We start from the raw sequence: 12590 nt of genomic DNA on the forward strand, positions 1-12590 counted from the left end.
CATACATGTATTATGCTATTGTCCAGGTGGTGGGACTGCGTGCTACCCCCTAATAATTACCCCGTGGCCGCAAATTCGACCTAAAGGTTTGCGAAATTCGCCTCCCATTGAAGTCAATGGAGCCCGCGGCGAACGGTCGTTTTCGCGAACGTTTGTGCCCGTTCGCGTTTCGCGTTCGCGAAACGTCCCGTCGGAAGTTCGTCCATCACTATAGCAGAACTCTAAATTATTTATTTTGTAAGTGTCCTGGGTTTATGTTAGGCTAATAAATATTTACTAAGCATATTAAGTTTCATTGGCCCTGTTAACATGGCACTTGACATCCTGCATTTACCAAAGGTTCCATGGCATGGAGTGGCGGCTTGCTTAGGAATACCATGCTCAAGTTTCTTATCTTATCTCAGAATTCAAGAAGTTAATAAATATTTATATTTTGTATTCATATAATAGACGTGCTTTAGAAAAACCTTGTACTATTTAGAGAATGTTTAAATCCATGGACCTGATTAATGAAATATATGTTATCAGTGATTCACATGCCGTTAAATTAATGCCCAGTTACAGTGTAAAAAAATTATTTTATACACATCTTTAATTAGGAATTCTTCTTCTTTGGGTATAAAATGCTATGGCATGACAAGCTATGCTATGCTGCTTATGACTTTTCAGAGCCATTTAGGTGCCCGTGATGCAAGTTCAATGCATACAGTATATACTCTATCTTATATATATATATTTTTTGCCTTTTTTTTTTTTATGAACAAAATGAAAAAGTAATGTGCTTACAATAGCATCAAAAACACGTCAATGTGTTTCTGATGTGTTCAACAAATGCAACGCGAGAAAATAATTTTTGGGGCTTAAAGTGTATCTATGGTCAAAATGTAAAATCATATATTCATTTCCATTTTGGAATTCCGTGATTTCTAGCCCACTCATGTTAATCCGTATGATTTGAAGTTTGTACACTTATGCCGCGTACACACCACTGGAATATCCGATGGAAAAAGTCCGATGGGAGCATTTCATTGGATTTTCCGACCGTGTGTATGCCCCATCAAACTTTTTCTGTCGGCATTTCCAATGGACTTTAGATTGAGAGCCTGTTCTAGATTTTTCCGTCGGAAATGCCGACGAAGTTTTGCATTTGCAAAGTCCGATCGTGTGTGCGCGGCATTACTTTGTGAAGATCTCCACACATTTACTTACACGAATTGTGATGACATATATTGCTACAAAATCTCTGACTTTGTGCAAAGTGTGCAAGTGTAAAAACTGATGCTGGTTTGAAGCCATAGGTTAGTCACACCAAAAATTTATTTGAGTTTGATTTCTCTTCTGTTCGCTCATTTTGCATTTTGTAAATCGATAAAAATAAACAATTAAAATCTATGTTTTTGAAAGCGTTCTTGCTGTACAGCATTTCTTCACACCTGCCTCAAACTTTTGCACAGTACTGTAAATAAAAATGTTTTTGCATGAGTTAAACTTTAAGGCTTAATGTACACGGGATGTTTTAAAACCTTTCCTGAACGATTTAACTTGACAGATAGTAACCGATGTTTAAAAATGTCAGTTTTGCCACGTTTGGGCCTCTTGCACACAATACTCCTGTTTGAGCATATACTTTTTCAGACTTTTTTTTAAATGTATTTTCACGCATATCTGGAAACTTGTTCTCAGATTGACAATGTCTATGGACAAATATGTCTGCATTTGCACGCAAACGTGTATTCATGAGGTGTAAATTACTGCCAAAAATGCAGATTTTTCTATTTTTTTTTTTTACTGAAGAATACACGGTGCTTGTTTACGCGCCTGTGTGCATAGGCACATTACAATTAATAGGCTCTATTTTAGCTCAGTAAAAAAATAAGCTATACTGAGCAATTCAAGCTGCAGTGTGCAAGAGGCCTTAAAGAGGAGCGTCACTCTCTCAAGCAACATTATTTGTAATCCTTAAGCTGCTAGCATTACTAAAGAGATAGGAAGATATATTAAATTCACTTGTATTAAACTTTGTTTTACATTTCTTTGGCTACTTCCTTCCTTCCATGCCTAGGAAAATGATGTCATACATCCCAAGAGTCTTCAGGATGGGAGGAGGGGTTTTCTCAGCTAAGCACACCCTCCTGCCTACATACATGAGCTAAAGGTAGATGGATTCCAGGAAGTAAATACTACATGAATCATCTGTCCTTACCAGACAGCTGGTAGTATTTTTTTTTTGAGGGACGGCAAACAATCCACCCTCCGCTACACCCCGCCAGCCTCCCCTTGTCAGGCAGTAGGTCGGGTCACAGGCACTCCCCCCCCCCCCCCAGTCAGTCGGTCACCAACTCCACACTTACCTCATCTAGGTCCCGGACAGCACCTCCTCTGGGCGGCGGCTTCACCCTGCGTCTCCTCCTTCTGGGTTTCACGGTGGGTTTCACGGTGGCTTCCCCTGTGTTTCCTCCCTCCTCCTCTTTGGCATCCAATAGGATCACTTCTTCTCTCGGCCAACCGCATGACGGATCTCAGGATGCACTTCCTAAATGGATGGGAGGAGAATCAGGAAGACAATAGCAAATTTATTTTCACTATTATCACACAACTGGGTGGGCTTGCTCGGGGCGCAGTGCTCTGCCCCCAAGCCCACCCTTTTTTGAAGCCTATTAGAGCCTCTTACCTTAACCACTTAAGCCCCGGACCATTTTGCTGGCCAAAGACCAGAGCACTTTTTGCAATTTGGCACTGCATCGCTTTAACTGACAATTGCGCAGTCGTGCGACGTTACTCCCAAACAAAAGTGATGATTTTTTTCCCCCACAAATAGAGCTTACTTTTGGTGGTATTTGATCGGCCCTGCGGTTTTTATTTTTTGTGCTATAAACAAAAAAAGAACGACAATTTTGAAAAAAAAAGCATTATTTTTTACATTTTGCTATAATAAATATCCCCCAAAAATATATAAAAAAATATTTTTTTAGTTTAGGTTGATACATTTTCTTCTACATATTTTTGTTAAAAAAAATCGCAATAAGCGTTTATTGATTGGTTTGCACAAAAGTAGGGATGCACCGAATGGGTTTTTTGGTGCCGAAACTGATACCGAAAATGAAAAATACACTAGGCCGAAAACCGAAACCGATACCGGAACAGCACCGATACCGAAAATGACTATTTTTAAAAAATATTTTTATACAGGAGGTGGTCAGAGACTGGGGACATGGTACAGGAGGTGGTCAGATACTGGGGACATGGTACAGGAGGTGGTCAGAGACTGGAGACATGGTACAGGAGGTGGTCAGAGACTGGGGACATGGTACAGGAGGTGGTCAGAGACTGGGGACATGGTACAGGAGGTGGTCAGAGACTGGGGACATGGTACAGGAGGTGGTCAGAGACTGGGGACATGGTACAGGAGGTGGTCAGAGACTGGGGACATGGTACAGGAGGTGGTCAGAGACTGGGGACATGGTACAGGAGGTGGTCAAAGACTGGGGACATGGTACAGGAGGTGGTCAGAGACTGGGGACATGGTACAGGAGGTGGTCAGAGACTGGGGACTTGGTACAGGAGGTGGTCAGAGACTGGCGACATGGTACAGGAGGTGGTCAGAGACTGGCGACATGGTACAGGAGGTGGTCAGAGACTGGCGACATGGTACAGGAGGTGGTCAGAGACTGGCGGCATGGTACAGGAGGTGGTCAGAGACTGCATGCATGGTACAGGAGGTGGTCAGAGACTGCATGCATGGTACAGGAGGTGGTCAGAGACTGGGGACACGGTACAGGAGATGGTCAGAGACTGGGGACATGGTACAGAAGATGGTCAGACTGGGGACATGGTACAGGAGATGGTCAGAGACAGAGGACGTGGTACAGGAGGCATCCCCCATTGCAGGCCAGTGTCCCCCATTGCAGCCAATGTGCCTGTGCCCCATTGCAGCCAGTGTGCCTGTGCCCCATTGCAGCCAGTGTGCCCCATTGCAGCCAGTGTGCCCCATTGCAGCCAGTGTGCCCCATTGCAGCCAGTGTGTCCCATTGCAGCCAGTGTGTCATTTTGCAGCCAGCCTGTGCAGGGAAGAGAGCCGCCTCCGCTGCCTGTTTGATCACAGCTCCGGGAACATCATTTCAATAGCTGTGTGTTCCCGGCCGCGCGCCGTCACACACAGCCCCTCCCCCTTGTCCGGGCACTTTGATAGACAGATCATCTGTCCAATCCTGCGGATGATCTGTCTATCTAAGTGCCCGGACAAGGGGGAGGGGCTGTGTGTGATGGCGCGCGGCCGGGAACACACAGCTATTGAAATGAAAGCTGTGATGTTCCCGGTGCTGTGATCAAGCAGGCGGCGGAGGCGGCTCTCCTGCGCTATACCCCTCCCATGATGGGCTTCACCAGGGGCGGAGGGCGGAGCCCCGCCCCCACCCAGGCCACGCCCCATTTTCGGCTCCATTATTGGCCGTTTTTCTCTTTCGGCAAATTGGCGAAAAGGGCATTTTCGGCCGATATGTTTCGGCGGCCGAAATTTCGGTGCATCACTACACAAAAGTTATAGCGTTTACAAAATAGGGGATAGTTTATGGCATTTTTATTAATAGTTTTTTTTATACTAGTAGCAATCAGTGATTTTTATCGTGACTGCAACATTATGGCGGACACATCAGACATTTTTGACACATTTTTAGGACCATTGTCATTTATACAGCAATCAGTGCTATACAAGTGCACTTATTCCCAGTGTAGGGGTTTAAGTATGTCCTGGGGAGTGATTCTAACTGTGGGGGGGGGGGGGCATGGCTACGTGTGACACGTCACTGATCTCTTCTCCTGATCACAGGGAGCACAGATCAGTGACACTGTCACTAGGCAGAATGGGGAGATGCTTGTTTACATTAGCATCTCCCTGTTCTTCCTCTCCGTGAGACGATCGCAGGTATCCCTGCAGACATCGAGCCGGCGGGACCCTCGACCCAACTCGCGGGGCTTGTCACGGGCGCACGCACGCCCGCAGGCTGCCTCTTAAGGGGCAATGTACAGGTACGTTAGTTTGCCTGTACGTGCCCTTTAGCCGCAGTATATCTGCGTGAGGCGGTCGGAAAGCGGTTAATCACGTGCTTCTAAAAAAAAAAAAATCCCATTGGAATCCATGTGTCCTGCGTCCTGCATGTAGATTAGGGGCCGGACACATGGATTAGGGGAGCGGCGCCCCTGCGCTCTGTATTGGACGGGCCACCATTGGTCCTTACTTAAGATGGCCACGGGCAGAAATGCAGTGTTTTTTAAAGTGATGTCTCAGCAAAATAAAGCATGGGGACATGGATGGACGGGTGAGTTTGCGTTGAATATTAAAAATTATTAAAATAAAGTTTTTAGTTTGTGGTGCTCACATGCAGTGTAGATCCGCTTTAAATAGCCTCAAGGGTTCTTCATAAGAATGTCCCACATTGCATCATCAAAGAAAACAGATCTAAGACTTTGTGGAATCTGAACCTTGAACCAGTATGTTAGGTAAATTTAACTACTCATGGACTTTGAGGTAAATCTCCACCTTAAACACTTTTTTCAAGAAAGGTTAACCTGTGTTTTAGGAAAGTGTGAAGAGCCATTCCTTTTCTTTTATCCTAAAATGAGAAATAAACTGCTTATGTCTGAGATTTGTAATCAAATGCCTTCTGTTTTGGGAAGGTTCATTTTGCTTAGCCCTATATTCTCTAATTCAATTTTACTTCCCAAAATCTCTCCGTGTAAGATTATGGTCATTTATAAAAAATATATTTTTTTTTAATTTTTGGATAGAGTAAAGGAAGGTACTGTGTTTTTTTTTTTTTTTTTGCTGATTGTGTCCCATTGGGGATTTAGACCTGGTTCACACACACCTATGCATTTTTTTGTGCGTTTTATGCATTTTCAGTTTTACAGAAACACACTACAGTCCATTTAACATGGTTTCCTATGGATGCAGTTCACATCTGTGCATTTTATGGAAAGGGCAGGGACTTTTTTCTGGTTTTTGGTTCCATAGACTTTAATGGATTAAAAATGTGTATTGAAAAATGCAAACTGCACATGGAATATGAAAACTGCAACCTGCATAAGTGTGAACTAGGCCTTACCTTCCGTTCCATTTCCATAGGGAAGTGTAAACAGGAAGTTAGGCTTGATTCACACCTATGCATTTTTAGTGCTTTTTGCATTTTGCAGATTTGCACTACAGAACGTTTAAAAATAAAAAAAAAAAGTTAAAATCATTTGTTTTGCTAGAAAATTACCCCCAAACATTATATATATATTTTTCTAACACCCTAGTGAATAAAATGGCAGTCATTGCCATACTTTTTGTCACATCATATTTGCGCCGTGGCCTTACAAGCAGACTTTTTTGGAAAAAATTAACTTTTTTTTAAATAGGAATTCATCTTTAATTTCCACAGCCCTAAAAAATTCAGTACTCAAGGTTGCAGCAGCAGCAGCCGTGAGATTGTTTTAACCCCTTGAATACCAGGAAGTTTATTAATGTACTTTGGTAAACAATGGGTTCAAGAATTGGCCTGTAGTTCATTGCCAAAAATAATTTAAAGAGACTCTGTAACTTTGTTCATTCAGGGCATAGTGACAAAGACTCTGCAATTGACAGTTCCCGGTGTTTCTGCGTATGCGGTGAGTGTGAACTCCTCCTAGGTACACTGCTTAGGTAGGTGAAGTGGATAATTAGACTTTTAAGAGATTCTGTCACTTTGCCCTGGGGGAGAGACAAGTACATTATTAGTGCACTTGTGCTTTTTTGCACCTGCTTCCCTCCCTAGTTCATTCATAATGAATTACACCTACCAAAAAACAATACAATGAGGTCTTCATTGAATTTTCCTAGTGTTACATAGTCTCTGCACTTTATTATGGGGTCACACAAAAATGGGGTTGCCATTTTAAGAATTTCTGTGTTTTCCGGTTGGCCTCGTAAAAGCAAATACATTAATTGGCTTGGTTTGGTTTTGATAACCCCTCCCACATTTTAAAGTAAGTTCAACCCAAGCACAGCATCATGGGGGAGGGGGTGGTTAGACTCACTTGCTGGTTGCTGCCTGGCTGGGCTGGGCTGCAGCCTGTTCCAGTGCTGTCCGGCAAGCCTCAGTGACAGCACACTGAGTCTGGGCTGAGGGCTTACTTACGCTGGCTTTGAAGTGTGTGCTGCTGTTGTTCTGTCCCACAGGCAGCAAACCACAAAACAGCAGATGTGGAGGGGAGGGCTTTAAAACAGATCCAGAAGCTACACTAAAGCTGGTGTAACTGCCCCCCCCCCCCAATAATTTATTTATTCATTTGGTTTCTGCTATCCTTGTTCTGGGAACTGCCTGGGGCCAGAGCGGGAATAAAAAACAGCCCTGGAAATAATTTCATACCAGCCCCTTAGCATTATTATACCAGCCCAACAGCAAAATGTCATTATTTTATTGTTCATAGAAGGGAAAACCATGCATTTTAAAGCAGTGCTCACCAGCTCAGCCTCATCAGTGCCCATCAATGCAACCTCATCAGTCCCAGATCATGCAACCTCATCAGTGCCCATTAGTTCAGCCTCAGTGCCCATCAATGCAGCCTAACCAGTGCCTATTAATGCAGCCTAACCAGTGCCCATCAATGCAGCCTCACCGATGCCCATCAATGCAGCCTCCGCGGTGCCCATCAATGCAGTCTACCAATGCCCATCAATGCACCTCATAAGTGCCCATTAATTCAGCCTGATCAGTGCCCATCAGCTCAGTCTCACCAATGCCCATCACATGCAACCTCACTAGTGCCCATCAATGCAGTCTCACTAGTGCCCATCAATGCAGCCTCAATAGTGCCCATCAGTGCAGCCTGATCAGTGCCCATCAATGCAGCCTCACCAGTGCCCATCAGTGCAGCCTCAACAGTGCTCTTAATGGCAGCCTCACCAGCACCTATCAGTGCAGCCTCATCGGTGCCCATGGAGAAGGAAGAGGTGGAAGGAGCTGGCAGTGTTGCTAGGTACCCGAGTTTTGGAGACCCAGGCACCAGGGCCAAGACTACAGAGTAGTTGAAGTGTGTATATTCCTAGTAGTGTAGGTGTCTGAAGAGCAAGCAGGTTGCAACCAACAATCGACTGGGTAGGTAAGTATTTCCTGAATTTGACTAGTAACTTGACCATAACTCAATATGTAGGGCCTTAGCCACTTGACCATCATTCCCTTAATACTTTTTAATCTTCTTACTAGGTCATGATCTTCCACGACGCACTGTTGGCAGAATGAGTGCAGATATGTTGCATTGTTTGAAGGATCTCTCAGTGCAGCCTGATCAGTGCCCATCAGCTCAGCCTCACCAGTGCCCATCAATGCAATCTCACCAGTGCCCATCAATGCAGTCTCACTAGTGCCCATCAATGCAGCTTCACCAGTGCCCATCAGTGCAGCCTGATCAGTGCCCATCAATGTAACCTCAACAGTGCCCATTATGGCAGCCTCACCAGCACCCATTAGTGCAGCCTCATCGGTGCCCATCAATGCAACCTGTCCATAAATGCAGCCTCACCTGTGCCCGTCAATGCAGCCTCACCTGTGCCCATCAGTGCAGCCTCACCTGTGCCCATCAATGCAGCCTCACCTGTGCCCATCAATACAGCCTCACCAGTGTCCATCAATGCACCCTCACCAATGCCCATCAATGCAGCCTCACCTGTGCCCATCAATGCAGCCTCACCAATGCCCATCAATGCAGCTTCACTAGTGCCCATAAATTCAGCCTCACTAGTGCCCATTAGTGCAACCTCATCAGTACCCATCAATGCAGCCTAATCAGTGCCCATCAGTGCAGCCTTACCCGTGCCCATCAATTCAGCCTTACCTGTGCACATCAGCTCAGCCTTGCCAGTGCTCATCAATGTAGCCTCCTCAGTGCTTATCAGCTCAGTCTTACCTGTGCCCATCATTACAGCCTGATCAGTGCCCATTAGCTCAGCCTCACCAGTTCCCATCAGTGCAGCCTTGCCAGTGACCATCAGCGCAGCCCTGCCAGGGGATAGGAGAGCCACCGGTTTACACAGAGTGAAGATCTCCCACTTACATGGCACAGCCGCTGTCACACTAAGTCCTGCCTCTTGTACCGGCTGCTATGATGGACGTCACACGTCCCGGCATTGAACCAGTGTGACGTCCATCATAGGAGTCGGCCAGGAGGCAGGACTTCGTATGACAGTGCGGCTGCTCCGGGTAAGCAAGAGATACTCACTCTGTAATCTGGCAGTGCTCGTCCCCCATCCCTTCAGAGGCAGCCCATGCACCCACCCAGGATCAGCCCTGCAAAGCGGCCCCAGGGCAGGCCAGCCTTATATAGCCCAGAGTTCCCGGCCAACCCCATAATTGTCAATGAGCAATACGAAACCTGGGGCTTTTTGGGGACGAAGGGAGGCTACTCTCCCTCAGGCCCCAACAGGGGAGGCAACAAGGATATCTTCCCCCCAAAAACATAAGTGCCAACTTCAAACACACTAATTTAGCCACTGAAATGGGTGTTTCTAGGTGGGCCAAAAGCCATGGGCTTAGGGCAGAATTTAAGGGGTAAAGAACACTTTCTGGTTGCTGGCTCATCAGTGCCCATTAATGCAGCCTTGGCAGTGTATACATGGGTAGAAAAGAGACCCCCGGGGCTCCCAGTCACACAGAGTCACGTCTGCTAGGATGGTCATCATATATAAGAGATAAGAGGGGTGGGGGGCAACTGCAGGACTTTTTCAGTGTTGGCACTTGTCAAGTGTTTGATCTCTGGAAAATTATATCACCTTCCCTTTTCTACGCATTTTTCACAGAACAAAAACCAGAGTACAGCATGGTGGAGTTCACTAGTCAGGAGCAAACATTGACATCAGACCAAGTGCAAGGTTGGTCAACTAATGTAGCAAAAGGGATGTTAGAAATGGATGGGACTTGGAGTGGCTTAATGAATGATGTATTGTTTCTTTTTAGAGGAAACTGAGTGTGGTGAGCTCATCCAGGATGTTTGTTTGAAGCCATGGGATCTGACTCCTGGACCAAGCACAGACCTTGCCATTGTGGACGTTAAATCCCCTGACATGAGTCACACTGAGGGCCAAAGTGACCCAGAAGAGGAAGAAAGTATTCGGGAGCCTCTTCTTTGTGCAAGTATTCTTGGAATCTGCCCGCAAATGTGTATACATGTACAGTGTTTTGATGTCCAAACAAAACACTCACTCCACACATTAGCAAAGTATGTAGTGCCTTAACATTAGCATGGAGAAGGAAGAGGTGGAAGGAGCTGGCAGTGTTGCTAGGTACCCGAGTTTTGGAGACCCAGGCACCAGGGCCAAGATTACAGAGTAGTTGCAGTGTGTACATTCCTAGTAGTGTAGGTGTCTGAAGAGCAAGCAGGTTGCAACCAACAATCGACTGGGTAGGTAAGTATTTCCTAAATTTGACTAGTAACTTGACCATAAATCAATATGTAGGGCCTCAGCCACTTGACCATCATTCCCTTAATACTTTTTAATCTTCTTACTAGGTCATGATCTTCCACGACGTACTATTGGCAGAATGAGTGCAGATATGTTGCATTGTTTGAAGGATCTGGAGCAAATCAAGGAGGTTGCCACTGCTCTACAGCGAAGGATCTGAGATTTTGTGGACATGCTTGCCAAATTAAAATTTCCACTGGCCTGGTCTGAAGTTTATTGTTCCACTTGTTGGCTCCTGTTTGCCCTTTAATATTTAACATATTTTTAGGACCTGGAAGCTGTGGTGGAGATTTTGAAATATAATATTTATAGCAAGGAGCTTTAAACCATTGTGAGGACTTTCTAATTAAATTTCCATGCCTCGTTAAATATGTATATATGTGTATATATATATACATCTTTTGGTGTGTTTTTTGCAAAGTAAATAAGTTGTTCTATTGTTCTTTGGGACGAGGGGCAGACATTGAGGTGCCACAAGTCCTTGAAATGCTAATTTTGTTGTATCAAAGAGGGCTGACGGTCGTAAATCAAGAGGTAATTAACCACTTCCCGACCAGCGCACGACGATGTACGTCGACAGAATGGCACGGGCAGGCATATTGGCGTACAGGCGGCGCGCTCCTGCGCTGGTCGGGACCCCCATGAGACCGGTCGCGGGACCCGCGGACTCGATCGCCGCGGGCATCCCCGCGATCGTCTCACGGAGCGGCCGAATGGAGGAAATGCCGAGTAAACAGCATTTCTCCATTCTGCCTAGCAACTAGTGACGCTGATCTCTGCTCCATGTGATTGGAGCAGAGATCAGTGTTCACTAAATGAAAGCTTAACCCCCCCACAGTTAGTAACACACCCCTAGGAACACTTAACCCCTACACTGCCACCCACTGGTTAACCCCTTCACTGCCAGTGTCATTTACACAGGAATCACTGCATTTATATAGCAGTGATTACTGTATAAATGACAATGGTCCCAAAAATTTGTCAAAAATGTCCGATGGGTCCCCCACAATGTCGCAGTCACAATAAAAATCGCTGATCGCCGCCATTAGTAGTAAAAAAAATAATAATAAAAAATTATTAATAAAAATGCTATAAAACTATCCCCATTTTGTAAACGCTATAACTTTTGCGCAAACCAATCAATAATCGCTTATTGCGATTTTTTTTACCAAAAATATGTAGAAGAATACGTATTGGCCTAAACTGAGGGAAAAAAATGTTTTTTTATATATTTTTGGGGGATATTTATTATAACAAAAAGTAAAAAATAATGTGTTTTTTTCAAAATTGTCGCTCTATTTTTGTTTATAGCGCAAAAAATAAAAACCGCAGGGGTGATCAAATACCGCCAAAAGAAAGCTCTATTTGTGGGAAAAAAAGGACGTAAATTTTGTTTGGGAGCCACGTCGCATGACCGCGCAATTGTCAGTTAAAGCGACGCAGTGCCGAATCGCAAAAAGTGGTCTGGTCTTTGACCAGCAAAATGGTCCGGTCTGCAAGTGGTTAAACAGGTCTAATATTGGAACTGGCAAGGTTGGGGGTCAAAGGAAGTTGCTCAACATATATAGACAGAAAGGCACCGGAAATTCGATGCTTAACTGGGCTTGAAACTATAACCAATCAGAATTGGAGGCAACTTTGAACCAATGAGGTGACCCTGAGTTCTGATGGGTAGGCATGAGGTTTTCTAACCACATAAAAACAATATCCCTAGAGATGCTAAATCTCTCTCTCCCTTAAGCTCTCATGAACTGGACATGTAAGATTCCTGTGTAATGTATTTTCCTTATCTCTCGTCATCCAGGTGTGCCCCCCCCCCCCCCCCTGCAAAAATGGTAACTTAGAAGTCTAGATAATTATGTCTCTTTTCGTTTCTGTAACTCTTTCTACCATAGGACTTTGCCTTAATATAATATTAATCTCTTGAAAGGATGTGTATGACCATTCTAGCAATATTTGGTAACATCATTGTTTTTAAGGTTGTATCCTCCACATTATATGGGGTAATCTCTAACGCTTCTTTTCAGTACTATAGTATGTTTAAATAAATTAGATTGTTATCCTTTTCGCACAGGTATCATTCGTTCTTAATTTCATGGTTTGATTCATATAGATA

The 12590-nt window shown here is 44.7% G+C and overlaps 1 protein-coding gene across 1 annotated transcript in view; it reads left to right on the forward strand.

Annotated features, from left to right (window-relative positions):
- Positions 1 to 12283, forward strand: part of LOC143963908 (uncharacterized) — a 28996-nt gene extending 16713 nt beyond the window's left edge. The window contains exons 2-3 of the mRNA XM_077473644.1: positions 9812 to 9883; positions 9969 to 12283. Coding sequence (XP_077329770.1) covers positions 9812 to 9883; positions 9969 to 10246 — 350 coding nt within the window. The 3' untranslated portion in view covers positions 10247 to 12283. The remainder of the gene's footprint in view (positions 1 to 9811; positions 9884 to 9968) is intronic.
- The last annotated feature ends 307 nt before the right edge of the window (positions 12284 to 12590 follow it).

This window comes from Lithobates pipiens, unplaced genomic scaffold, assembly GCF_037356315.1.
Source record: "Lithobates pipiens isolate NorthernLeopardFrog02 unplaced genomic scaffold, aLitPip1_a1.2 Scaffold_8, whole genome shotgun sequence".
NCBI classification, from domain to species: Eukaryota; Metazoa; Chordata; class Amphibia; order Anura; family Ranidae; genus Lithobates; species Lithobates pipiens.